Source organism: Macrotis lagotis, chromosome 3, assembly GCF_037893015.1.
Source record: "Macrotis lagotis isolate mMagLag1 chromosome 3, bilby.v1.9.chrom.fasta, whole genome shotgun sequence".
Lineage (NCBI taxonomy): Eukaryota > Metazoa > Chordata > Mammalia > Peramelemorphia > Peramelidae > Macrotis > Macrotis lagotis.
Genome location: NC_133660.1, coordinates 288,476,444 through 288,491,063, shown reverse-complemented (window position 1 = coordinate 288,491,063; position 14,620 = coordinate 288,476,444). Strand labels below are relative to the sequence as shown.

The 14,620-nt window shown below is 35.5% G+C and overlaps 1 protein-coding gene across 1 annotated transcript in view; it reads right to left on the bottom strand.

The window, feature by feature from the left end:
- Nucleotides 1-1,836: 1,836 nt before the first annotated feature.
- LOC141519421 (vomeronasal type-2 receptor 26-like) overlaps nucleotides 1,837-14,620 on the bottom strand; it is a 55,528-nt gene continuing 42,744 nt past the window's right edge. Inside the window, exons 13-15 of the mRNA XM_074231663.1 lie at nucleotides 9,761-9,973; nucleotides 8,093-8,216; nucleotides 1,837-2,762 (exon numbers count right to left, since the gene is read on the bottom strand). Of these exons, the coding sequence (XP_074087764.1) occupies nucleotides 1,837-2,762; nucleotides 8,093-8,216; nucleotides 9,761-9,973 (1,263 nt within the window). The remainder of the gene's footprint in view (nucleotides 2,763-8,092; nucleotides 8,217-9,760; nucleotides 9,974-14,620) is intronic.

Below are 14,620 nucleotides of genomic sequence, written 5' to 3'. Positions count from 1 at the left end.
ATGAGAGGGAAAGTTTGAAGCTTGAGAATCTTTTAGGAAAAAAAATTACTTAGCAGCCAAAAGTATTCCTATAGATGCATGAACAATGACTCCCAGTCACCTTACATTATCCAACTCCCTGGCTCTTTAGAGATTTAGGGTATTGGCCACGGGGTTTGATGAACTATGGGTCTGGGTCCCTTGATTATGTTTGATCTTACATTTCTTTCTGGCTTTTTTGGGTCCCAGATAGGGAAAAATCCATATCAGATAAAGCAAATTTTCAATCCCACATATAGAAAAAGAGACCTAGTTATTTGTGTCTTCTTTTCCTTGTTTGTGAAGTCAGAAAAGTAAAGTTCTCAAGGAAAACTAAATTTCATCCTTCCTTGATATCTGTAGCAATACCATAATTGTTGAATTTTCTTTTTATGATTACTGAAATAATCATCCATATTTCATATTAAAGAGTTTGTCAGTAGATTTATATTTTATTCTCACAGAATGGACGTACTTCATAACCTGGTATTGTAATGAAATCAAGGAGGCATTATTTCTTATTGTACTCACACCTGATGGAAAAGTTCTTTATTCTACAAACTGGGGGAAGATATTAAAGCTGATGATCTTAGGTACCAAAAAGGAAAATGAATTCAGAATCCTCCACTGAGTCCAAAGTTTCATCTAATGTAAAGTTTTAAACCTCATCTGCCTGAAGGGTGTTTGCAGCAGAAAAGGACAGAATGTTTATGATTGCTTACAACCTCTGATGGGTTTTAGGAGCACTTTGACTAACTCACTCCATATTAGAGTTCTCTAATTATAAACATACTATCAAAATATATCTAAAACCTCAATAATATAAGCTTTACAATGTCCACAATTGCCAGTGAAATCTTACCAGTGAAAGGTTCTTTTATAGCGTGGAACTTTCAATTCTTTTATCTTTAGGAAACATAAACTGTGCAGGATATGATCTAGGGATTAAAAAGGAGGAACTAATAAAATGATGAATTGTTTCATTTACTTTCATTGCAATCCTGGTTATCTTTGAGATAATCATTTCTGCAAATAATCCCAGTAATTAATGAGACTGCACCTTTTGAAAGGGTAGAGAATAGGATTCAGTGCAACCCGTTTAATTCTCATTATTATCTCAATCTTTTTGCTCTACTCTCTTTCCTTTGCTAAATTATTACTTCTTAAACCTCTGGAACTTTGTCATTAGGGTCCAACAGTTAGTCATTCTGTATTTATTAAGTAACTACTGTGTACATATGCTGGCTTATTGGTCATGTCAAGATCTAAAATGAATCAAACCTCATAAGAGGAGGGAAAAGGTGTCTTTAATGAAGATAACAGGATCACTAGCTCCAGCTGTGGTGCACCAAAATCTTAGTACCTAGATATCTGACAAGAAAACTTTGGAAAAAACTTGAACTGCATTTTATGCTGTGGCCTTTCTATATTTTAAAAAAGGACAAAAGCCAAGGCCTTGTATGGGAAGTTAGCCCTCCTCACAAGAAAGCAACTGCCTCAGCAGTATGAACAAGAAAACTCATTTCACTCTGGATGCCCTAAATCCCTATGGAAGCTCACAGGAGAGTTATTAGCTGTGGTAAAATTAAGTTGGGTAGAGTTTTAGGGTAGAGACTCAAGGTGCTCTCACCTCAGCCTAATTGAGAGTAAGTCTCAAGTGAAGGAATGTAAGGATATTCCAAGAACTCTGATAATTCTCTGGTCATTGATGGAGTGTTTTTTTATATGAGCATAACTTTTTGACAGAGAAGGATGTTGGATATCTGATATGAATGATATTTATTTCAGTTCCATGGAAGTATTTTTGATCATATAGATTTAGAAAAGAATTGACTTTTCAGGAAATATAAACTTTATTTTAAGCCTCTCCGGGGCATTCCTATCTGGCCTTAGAAGGATCACATAGCACTTGGGAGCAAAGATGAAGGCGAGAATCCCAGCACTGGAGGCCAAGATGGAGAAGATCTCCACAGACACCATGGCCTTGCCCTTGGTGCTCTGATATGTGGGCAGAAAGGAGATCCAGACACTACAGAATACAAGCATGCTGAATGTGAGGAACTTGGCTTCATTGAAAGTATCTGGCAGATTCCTGGCCAAGAAAGCTAGGGTGAAGCTCCCTAAGGCCAGCAAGGCCATGTAGCCCAGCACACAGTAGAAGGCAAGGATGGAGCCCTCATTACACTGAATGATAATGAAGTCAGGCTCAGAGTGATAGTCCATCTCAGAGAATGGGGGATATGTCCCAATCCAGATGACACAAAAACATATTTGAGTTAGAGAACATATAACAATGAGAGAATAAGATCCTTTGGGGGTCACCCACCTCTGTAGTGTGCTCCTTGGCTGTGTGGCCCTAAAAGCCAGAACCACCGTGAGAGTTTTAGCTAAAATGGAGGCAATGGCCACTGTAAAAACAACTGCAAATGTGGTTTGTCTCAGGAGACAAGTGGCAGAGTTGGGATGGCCAATGAAGAGCAAGGAGCAGAGGAAGCAGAGGATGAGGGAGATGAGCAGAATGTAGCTGAGACTGCGGTTATTGGCTTTGACTATGGGGGTGTCCCTGTGCTTCACAAAGACTCCCAGGAGCAGAGCAGTGAGCAGAGAGAAGCAGAGAGCTGCCCAGGCCAGAGTCATGCCCAGAGGTTCTGCATAGGCCAGAAAGGTCACAGTCTTGTCAAGGCATCTATCCTTGTCCTTACTTGGGTACTGCTCTTCAGGGCACTGCAGACATTGCTCTGCATCTGCAAACAAAAGTAAAACAAAAAAATTTCACTAAATCCCATGTAGATCAGCTTTCCTTCTTCAGTAGGGCACACTGTTAAACGTTCCACATTGAGCTCAGACTCATTTTGTGTTCAATGTTCTGACTCATAAGGACCAGAATTTTAGAAGATGTAAAAGACAATCACATATTTCAGTATCTGTATATCTTCTTGTCTGAATACAATAATTCAGAAAGTATATTGACGACCTTTCCAATGTTTGACAAACAAAAGTTTAAATATTTACAAGTCTTTCCAATATTAAGTCTCTTGCAATGATCACTTGAGTGACACATTTTAGAACAAAAAAATTCTTGGAGTTTATTGAATGGAGGGATTGTTGGTTACATTATCAGTTCTTCAGGTTAGGAAAATTACTTTCAAAGCTAAATGAAGTATTGTGTGTGGTAATACCAGTTGTGGTAACTGTGGAATACAGATCTTTAAATTTACCTTGACATAATTGCAATTCTAATACTAATAATGCTAATTTTCCTGGTGTGGTAATTCCTGCCTACAGACTCAGCAACTGAGGTAAAGTGAAGCTTTTTGGTCTCTTGCACTCACAATTTCTAAGCTATGAGGGGATTAAACTAATCAGGTGTCAGCATCAAGTTTGGCATTCTGAAACTGAGATCTTAGGAGTTCAGAACCCCCTGAGTGCTTATTTTTCAGTAATTTAACATTTTATTTCTTTTCCAATAATATACAATAGTAGTATCTACCTATCATTTTTGTAAAGTTTTGAATCTTACAGTTTTCCCCACCACCATCTGTTCCTCCCCCCCATAGAAGGCAGTCTGTAAATCTTTACATTGTTTCCATGGTATGCCTTGATGGAAATTAAATGTGTTCTAAGTGTAAACATACCCCCCCCCCAATAAAGTTGAGAAACCTCAAGAATATATAGACAGAGGAAAAAAATTATACTTTAGTCTGTGTTCAGATTCTAATGTCTCTGTTCCTGGGGTGATTTGCCTTCTTTATCATACATCCACCAGAGAAACTGCTTCAATATTTTCCCACAGGTGGTATTACAAGCTGTACCTCCACTCTAATCCTTCTTACTCTCCTTTATTCTATTCCCCTCTTTCTTTTCATCCTGGCCTTGTCGAAAAATGTGTTGAATCTAAGTTCCCACTCCATCCATCTTCTCTTTCTTCTATCACCTATTCCTCCCTTCACTCCCCAAATTTCCACTTATCCCAGCCCTTTCTTCTCATTTCTCTCTAGGGTAAGACAGATTTTCTCACCTTATTAAGTGTGCATGTTATTTCCTCTTTGAGCCATTTATGATGAGAATGATGACTCACTCAATCCCCTCACGTTGCCCCATTTCACTCCATTGAAATAGCTTTTTCTTGATACTTAATGTTAAATTTCTTAGCTTCTTATTCATCTCCTTTCCCTTCCTCCCAGTACTTTCCTTTATTACCCATCGACTCCCTCTTTTTTTTACTATATTATACCATTAGATTCTGCTCCATCCTACGTCCAGTCTATATATGCCCCTTCTAACAGCTGTTATAAATGTGACAGTTCACATGATGAGAAAATCATAAGGAGAAATCCAACAGGTTATAAGAGGAATGGAAATTCATTTAAAATAACTCCAAAGTGCATAAAATATCACAGTGTGCTTGGAACTATACAAATTCCTATTGATATAATTATGAAAAATTCTTTAAAGAATTAAATGTCAACTTAAATGACTGGAAAAATAGTCCATGCTCCTGGAATGACAATAATGATATAATAGACATCATCTTAAAAACTGAAAGTTTCCAAGAGACTAAAGTAAGGAGATATTGTAATAGAAAATGCAAGTCACCAAACAGATGAAGACAGGACACTAAAATAATAAGTTCAAATTTAGTATGCCAATTATCTAAGAAATTTGGACCAGATCTATCAGCTTTGACACTGGACACCAAATGCAGATAGATCAGGGATGTGGAAAATATCAGATTATTTTACATTGTGGGTGATGGAAAATATTGTTTTTACCCTAAGTCAATCAGAGAAATTGATTCAACATTTTTCCCACAGGTGCTATTGCTAACTTTATTTCCTTCCATTCTATTTCTCCCCACCCCCATTGACCCTCTTTTCTCCCTTCTTTTGCTCTTTCCATCCCTAAATGTGTGATATATCTGACTATCTACTCCTTAGATCTTCCCTCTCTTAAACCAACTAACCACTGCCCCCTCCAAGCCCTTTGTCACTTTTCTATCATCCCTTTCCTCTCCTATTTTCTTCTTGGGTAAGATACATTTCTATTTCCAAATGAGTGCGCATCTTATTTCCTCTCTGTGCCATTTCAATGGAGAATAAATTCTCTCTTACTCCTACTAACATTCCCCCCTTCCATTCCATCGCAAAAGCTTTTCCTTGCCAATTTTACATGAAATAACTTACCACATTCTCTCTCTCCTTTCTTTGACTCCCAATAAATTCCTTTCATGTCTATCAACTCCATCTTTTCAATGTATATCCTTCAAACTCAACTTGCTCATGTGTGTTATCTAAATAGGCTCCTTCTAACTGCCCTAATAAATGAGATGTTCATATGAGCAATTAGTATGATTTTCTCAGGAAGTTCAATATCATTAAGTCCTTCATAATTTGTCTTTACCATTTGCTCTCTCTAGGCTTCAGCTGAGTCATGAGCTTGAAGATTATATTTTCTGGTCAGCTCTAGTCATTTCAATAGGTAATTTTGAAAACTCACTAATTCATCAAATGTCCAACTTTGCCCTTGAAAGAGTAAGTTTAATTTTACTGAAGAGTTGACTCTTGGCTGGATCAAAGTCTTTTTTGCCTTCCAGAATGTTACATTTCAAACCTTACAAGTCCTTAAAGTAGAAGCTGCTAAATCATTCAATATCTGACTGTAGATTCAAGATAATTGAATCATTTCTGTCCGAATGGATGTAATATGTTCTCCTTAACTTGGAAGCTTTGAAATTTGACTATAGTATTACTGACAGTTCCAGTAGGTGATTAGTGGATTCTTTCAATTCCTATTTTACCCTTTGCTTTTTGGAAATCAAAGCAATTTTCATTGAGAATTTCTTGTAAAATGAAGGGAAAGGTCTGTTTTGGTTATGACTTTCAGGTAGTCTAATAATATTTAAATTTTCTTTCTTGTATCTGGTTTCCAGGTCAGTAGTTTTTCCAATCAGATATCTTACATTTTCTTCTATTATTTTCATTCTGTTGATTTTGTATTATCGTTTCTTGATTTGCCACAAAGTGATTTACTTCCCTTAGCTCGATTCTACATTTGAAGGAATAGTTTTCTTCAGAGAGATTTTGTGTCACTTTTTTCCATCTATCCACTTCTGCTTTAGATCGAATTCTTCTGCTCATTGGTCGTTTGGACTACTTTTTTTCTATTTGACCCAAACTGGCTTTTCTGATGATGTTTTCTTTACTATTTAGTTGTATCTTCTTTGCTGACTTGATTTTCATGATTTTCCTGTATCAGACTAAATACTCTTCACAATTTTTCCCCTACTTCCCTCACTTCAATTTTCGAAATCTTCCGGGGCTTTTTCATAGCATGAGTCCGATTCTTATTTTACTTGAACACTTTGTATACGGAAATTTTGATCTTCTTATCTTCTGAATGTGTAATTTTATCCTCCATTGGTCATAGGGACAATGTAATTGTCTATGGTCAGATTTATTTCTTCTATTGTTTGCTAATTTCTTAAGCCTTGGTTTTAATTCTTTTCTTAAGGTGGGGGATCAGATTCGAGTGTGGAAGATGCACTTTGTCAAGCATTTGAGGGTATTTTTAGGTGTTTCCAGGGACCTCAATTCCTTCAAAGACTTTTGAGTAATTCTAACTGCTTTCCTGGCCTATGCTCTGTTGGATGACCAGAGCCCACCCCTCTGCTCCAGGGTTCTCCAGGGAACTCTGCCCTGGGTCCCTTTTCTCATATGGCAGTAAAGTTTCTTTCCCTGAGACTAGGGCCCCAGAGAGTTACCCAGATATGAGAAAGGGCAAAGTAACACAGTTGTGCCTTGGGGATAGAAAAAAAGAAGCCTCTGCAGTCTTCCCCAAACCCCTTAAAATCCATGAGTTGAATGCTTTGGAAGCAGCTGCAAGTTGACTTCTTGCCTGACAGTTCCCCAGGTGTACTCTTGATTCTTTTTTTTACTTGGCTGCTGGTTCTAGAACTGAGTCTACATTGAAGTCTGCAATGGACTGGGTTCTGCTCTCACTCTGTTGTGGCAGAGATCTCCTGATGAATTTTCCTTCGAAAACTCTGGACTGAAAGGGCTAGAAACTGCCCTGTCATGGCCATAGACCCAGTCACCCCCAGAGATTCACTTGCGAGCTGTTCTGGATGACTGGAGATGGTTTCCACTGTACTCTGGGCCTGTACTAACACTGTTTAATAGAGCCTTCCCACAGAGCTTCGAAATTTTCTTGGACTGAAAAATTGTTTCATCCAGTCTTTCTGTGCATTCTGCCTCTCTAGAACTTGATTAAAGTCATCATTTTAAAAGTGTTTGAAGTGGGTTGAGGGAGAGCTTATGTGAATTCCTGCCTGTCATCCTGGTTCCACCCTTATACATTGTTTGGAGCAAATCTTTGTTGACCCCTAGGAAAACAACTTCCCCAAAAGACACAAACCAAAAAATCCCAACAACAACAAAGAAATTATTTTTGTGAAGATACGACCACCAGCAAGATGCCCATTCCTACTCTCAATCAAAATTCAAGTGTACTTAGGTAATGCTTAGATTTTATATTTCGGATTATTAATATTTCCCTTATGAGCTAGGAATTGGAGGTGACAAATTAGTTTAAGCTCTCTTGCAGATACAGAGGTTACAGTTCATTATAAATGGAGAGAAGAATTATTAAATCCAAAAGTAGTAAAATATTATTAGGTTCTCATTGGTTATATTTTTGTTAAATAGAAGCAGGGGATGCTCCTGTTAGTTACAGGAATGTATTAAAAGTTCAATGAGTGGGTGGCTAGGTGGTGTAGTGAGTAAAGCACCGGCCCTGAAGTCAGGAGTACCTGGGTTCAAATCCAGTCTCTGACACTTAATAATTACGTAGCTGTGTGGCCTTGGGCAAGCAACTTAACCCTGTTTGCCTTGCAAAAAAAAAAAAAAGCCTAAAAAAAGTTCAATAATGAAAATGATTGGATAAGTACAGTATTACTATATTTCAGCAAATTTTGTTTGGGTAAGTAAAAGTCACTCCAGGTTAAGATTCCACCAACCCCTAAAAAATAGTATGTCTCTTATTCTGGGAGAAGTACTGTGCATCTTTAGGAAATCACCTGTCTGGTTGGAAATATGTCCCTCAGGGCACGGGTCACAGTCAAAGCAGCAGATGGGCTCACTTTCCCGAATGGTCTTCTTGAATCCAGGACCACAGCTAGGGGTACACATGGCAATCGGGGTCTTCATTTCCCTCATAGAAAGGGAGAAAAAGTCACTGTAAGAACAAGTGCTGAAAGATAGATATGCTGAGTCCACAAGCAATTCATTTCTCTACTAGCCAAGACATTTATTACAAACTTTTTGCAATTCAGCAGAGCAAGGTTGATCTATTCTTCAATGGAGACATTTGCCCACTTACCTTGCACAAAATCCTCCCTTGGGCAAAATTAAACCTGTTGTTTTTCCTGAGATTATTTTGTTAGTTTTTTAAATCTATCTTTAATCTATTTCTGACATATATCATTTTCTACCCCCCAAAGTACCAGTATATCTCTAAATTTCACTCCATTTTTATTTTATTTATTTATTAATGTATGTAAGTATGTATGTATGTATTTATTTATTTTTTTCTCTTTAGGTATTTGCCAGGTGCATCGGATTAAATGGCTTCACTATGACCACACAGATAGGTAATTATTAAGTACCTGAGGCCAGATTTAAACTCAGGTACTCCTGACTCCAGGGTCAGTGTTCTGTCTACTGTACCACCTAGCTGCCATACTTCACTCCATTTTTAAACAGGTAAAGTTGAAATAAATCATTGACTACATAAGGGGAATATATTTTTAATTTTCCACTCAAAACTCCAGTTGTTTTAGATTTGCATAAAGAGACTTAATGTTTTAGAGGATCCTGACTTTCTAAAATATAAACATTAATGAGAGTAAGCAGGATTAATTGAATCAAAGTAAGTATCAGGTGATCCCATTGACTATTCTTTGTTTGTTAACATTTATAGCCTCCACTGGAGACCACTATGAAGACTGGGGTGGAATTATCAAATCACATAGACAAATGAAACTGCATAGACCCATGTTTTATATTACCACAATTTAAATTTTGTCCCTAAAATCGTTGTCATATTTAGAGGAAACACAGTATAAATCTTTTTATTTCTTTATATTTTATTATGTTTAATTAATGCAAAAAGAATTCCTATTTACAAATCAAAAGAGAAAAATAGATTAGAGACAATAATTTGAATAGTTTATATGCAACTTTCTATAAAGTATATAAGTATAAATTGTTTTAATAATTTAACCATCATCAGAAGTTTATGTACATTTGATTTATACAAGATGATACAAATTTTTGTCTTGATTTTTTTTATAAAAAGAACTGAGTAAAATTTTAGGATAAATCTTTATATAATTGCAGGATTCCCAAACTTGTAGAGTTTTTCATGTAATATGTCCCATTTGGCAAAATTTTTCTCCACTACGCATTCCTTCTTATATTTCAAATTTGAGCAAATGCAACTGATGTATTTCAAGATTCTCTAAACGTGAAATACTCAGAACTTTTTGCAACTTGGAAATATTTTAAAAGTAGGATTGAAAATAGGGAAATCAGACTTCCGTCTTACTCAGAGCATTAAAAGTGACTAGATACTAGCACCCTGTCACAGTACTTTTTAATGTCGATGGGGAATTTCCTGGTGCCAATAAAGAAACAACAATGTACATGCTTCTAAAAAGGCAAAATGATAAAACTCACATCATTACTTGTCCCCTTGGCCATTCAATGGATTCTTGATTAAGACTGAATCCCTGACCATGAGGTATGAATTCACCTACTTTCACCAGTGTCACCATATCATTAGGAAAAGATTTAAAATTAAGGATCTCATATGTTTCAACATCCTTGGTGACTGGATCTCCACATAGCTCATCACTGGCACTACTCACAGGAAATTTCCACTTCAGAAAATGGTGGAGCTAAAGCAAAGACAAGGGAAGAAGTATTTATGCCTACAGCCCAGATTTGATTATCAACATAAAATTATTTTGGCACTATCCTAAATTATATTTCTCTCTTTTTTTATTTTTTTCTTCTGAAGCTCCACTTACAGTTCTACACTTATTTTGTCATTATGTGCTGCAAACATTGCTCAACAGAAGAATCACAGGATCAGCAGATACTAAGGAATTATAGGTATTGGACTTCTCTCAGAAGACATTTCATCTTATTTTCCAAATGTCTTGGATCACTTGCAAACTCAATTCTTTACTAAAACTTTTGTTCATGACTCAAGATGACAGAGAGAAGCCAGGTTCTGTTATAAACTCTTTGGCATTTTTCCCAGAACTTACATGAATCAAGCCTCTTAAAAGATTTTGGATTGACAGAATACACAAAAGAATGCAAAAAGAAGGGAACATCTTCAAGCAAGGTCTGTCACAGGAAATCATTGTTGAGAACAGGGCAGACAACAGATACCCACCCCAGGAATCATTGAATGGTACCTTGGAGAGAAGAATGAGTCAAATACAACCTCAGAAAAGAAGAGCAGAAGTGGTTACATTTGAACCTCTAAATGAGGTTGGGCTCCAGCCCAGAAAAAACTTCTTAGAAGAGCTCAGAAAGGAATTTAAAAGCAAATGGAAAAAATGTGGAAAGAAATGCAAGAGAAAATTAGCAAAAATTAATGCAAAACAAATGATTAAACAAATGATTAAAAATACAATTGAACAATTAGAAAAAGTAGCAGCTATTTTAAAAATAGAATTGATCAAATAATACAGGAAATGAAAACCCAAGATGAACAAAATCACTCCCAGAGGAAAAGAGTTTCATTAATTGAAGCTAATCATTTCCGATAAATGAAGAATCAATTAAACAAAAATGAACAAAATATAAGTAAATGCAAAATAACTTATTGGTAAACTTACTGATTGGGAAAAATGATACAAGAGAGGTAATTTAAAAATAATTGTACTACCTGAAAGCCATGATCAAAAAAGGGACTTGGACTCCATTTCACAGAAAATTATCAAGAACTTCCCTGACTTCTCCAATTGATAAATAGTCATAGGATATACAAAAGAGAGTTTTCAAATGAAGAAAGTAAAGTGATGTGTAATTCTGTGAAAAAATACCCCAAATCATTATTGATTAGAGAAATGCAAATTAAAACAATAAAGAGGTATCACCTCACACCTACCAGATTGGTCAAGATGATTATAAAGGGAAAATGAACAATGTAGGAGAGATTGTGTGAGGATTGAGACATTGATGCATTTCTAGTAGAGTTTTAAATGAATCCAACATTTCTGGTGATTAATATGGAACTATTCCCAAAGAGCAATAAAGTTTTTCATACCCTTTGATCCAGGGATTCCAATTCTAGGTCAAAATCCAGAAGAAATTATTGAAAAAATGGAAATTTCTATTTATTGCACAATATTGATAGTAGCTCTATTTTTTAGTAGCAAGGAATTCGAGATTGAGGGGATACACATCAGTTGGAGAACGGCTAAACAAGTTATGATACATAAATACTATGGAATACTGCTGATATATAAGAAACCATAAATGGTCGAACTCTAGAGGAGTATGAAATGACATAAGGGATGTGATGCTGAGTGAAGGGAATAGAAATAAGAAAGCAATGTACACATTAACAACAACATTGTGAGGTCAGTAAATTTGATAGAAGCAGTTCCTCTCAGCAGTTCAGAGTGCTAAAACAACCATAGACCAGCCATAGACAATGTTACCTCTATCCAGAGGAATGAAAAAAAAAAAAAACAAATTAAAAGAAAAATAGTTCAAACCATCAGAATGTGATGAGCATTTTATCCAAGTTATCTCTTATGTTTCTCTTTCCCTTAATTCTAATTCCTCATACAGATAATAACTAATCTGTAAACCTTTATCAAAATTATGTGTCCAATGTTAACCTGCCTGATCACAGCTGAGGGTATGGGATGGTAAGGGGGGAGGAACGAAATTTATAACTTAAAAAATGTATAGCTAGAATTAAAACCTCATTTTTTAAAAAAGAACTGGCCCAATATCCTGGAATCAGGGTGTAAATTGTCATAGAAAGCATCTGCTGTTCACCTCCTCTATGGATCCAAAATGAAACTGCCCAGGAAAACTGTAGGATACTCAAAAGTTTCAGACAAAGGAGAAAATACTGCATGCAACCACAAAGAAGCAGTTCAAATACTGAAGAACCACAGACAAAATTACACAGGACCTTTCTATCATAATGTTAAGGATTGAAGGGCCTGGTATCTCATATTCTGAAAGTCAAAGGGATTTGAATTACCCTAGGAATAAGCTACCAGCAAAACTGAGCACACTCTTTTATGGGGGAAAGATGGATAGTTAATGAAATAGGTGCATTTTAAAATTTTCTGAGAGAAATGACCAGAGCTGACACCTCCCCCCTGAAAAAATAAATATTTTCATATAGAAGACTCAAGGGATATATGAAAAGGTAAAGAGAAAGAAAAAAAAGACTGCCATTCAATAAGATTAAAGTCGTTTATAAACTGGTTTTATGACTACATCTCAAAGTTCTTGAGAATCATAACTCTCTTAGAGGAAATGTACTTAGATTGAAAGTATGGACATAAGTTGATTTTGATGGAATGATTTTTAAAAGTGAAGACATTAAAATAGGGATTATGATGAGATTGGAGGGAGAGTCAGAATGCAGTAAATTACTTCACATCTAGTGACAAAATGACCTATTGCAGGAAAGGGGAAGAAGAGAGGGGCTAATTGCAATTTGATTCTTTCTCTCATAAGATTTGGCTTAAAGAGTGAATGATACAAACACTGAATTGGTTCAGAAATTTATTTTCAACTTTAAGTATTAGAAGGGGTAAAGTGTGGAAGGGAAAGGGGGAAAATGGAGGGTGGTCAGTTGATGGGGAACAGATTGAGGGAGCTGGCATGCAGAAGCAAAACACTGATGAGGAGGAATGGCCCATGAAGGGAGGGAAAAAATACAGGTAAGGGGGAGAGAGAGTGGATGCTAATAAAGAGTTAATAATTATAATAGTGAATATGAATGGAGATGAACTCTCCCAAAACATGCAAGCAGATAGCAGAGTAGATGAAATACCAGAAGCCTATGTTATACTGCTAAAAGACATAAATGTGAAGCAGAGAGACACACTCAGAGTAAAGATAAAACCCTGAGCAGAATATATTATGCTTCACCTGAAGTGAAAATGCAGCAGTAGCAACACTTACCTCAAAAAAAGAAAAGAAATTGCAAAATAGATCTCATTCAAAGGGATAAGTAAGCAAAGCACATTCTCTTAAAAGGTAGCATTGACCATGAGGTGATTTTAATAGTAGATGTGTGTACTAAGTGGGATAACATCCACATTCTTAGGGAGAAACTAAATGATTTACAGGAAGACATATATAGCAGAACTATACTGGTAGGGTTCATTAAACTCTGACTCTCAGAATTAGATATATCTAATCATAAAATAAAGAAGAAAGAAATTAAGGAGGTGAATGGAATATAAGAAAAGTCAGATATGATAGAACTCTGGAGAAAATTGAATGCAGATTCATAGGAATATACTTTTTCTTCTCTCTGTGGCAAATAGCACCTACACAAAAATTGACCTTGTATAACGGCATTGAAACCTCATGACCAAATGCACAAAGGATGAAATATTAAATGTATTCTTTTTTAGAAAAATGATTCAATAAATTCACTTGCAATAAATGGTCATAGAGAAATGGACCTAAAATTGTTTTTGGACACTGAATAATCTAATTTAAAAGACTGAGTGTTTCAAGCACCAAATCATCAAAATATTGAAATTTAATTCAAAACAATGAGAAAATATAGCAAAATTTGTGAGATTCAGCCAAAGCATTGATTGAGGGAACTTCTAAATCTTGAAGTGTATACACGAATAAAATAGAGAAAGAGGACTGCAAGGAATTGCACATGACTGAACAGCTACAGACAAAACAAATAATTCCTCAAATTTCAAATTATGAAAATTGTAAAATTAATAAAACTGAAAGTAAAAAAGCTATTAAAATAATAAATGAAATGGATGGTTTTTATCAAAAAACAATAAGATAGATAAAAGTTTATTTAATTTGATTAGAAAATCAAATTACCAGTATAAAAAATGAAAAAGCTGAATTCCTTACCAATGAGGAAGAAAATAGATAATTTTTTCCACATGTATTGTCCACCTGTATGACAATAAAATTGATAACTAAATGAAATGGATAAATATTTACTAAAAATCAACTACCAAGATTACAAGAAGAGGAAATTAAATATTCAAATATCCCATTTCAGAAAAAAATAAATAGAAAAATCCATCAATGAACTCCTTAAGTAAAAATATCCCCTGTAAGATTGATTCACTAGCAAATTCTCCTAAATATCAAAGGAACAATTTTTTTTTCAATTTTTTTATGCTATTTGAAATCAAATGTGATGGAGGAGTTTGCCAAATTCCTTCTATGAAACCATTAATGTGCTGAAGCCTAAGCCAAAAAGAGGCAAAACAGATAGAGAACATTATTGACCAAATTCCACAATGCATGTGAGTGCAAAAAATTTAAGTAAAATTTTATCATTGTGA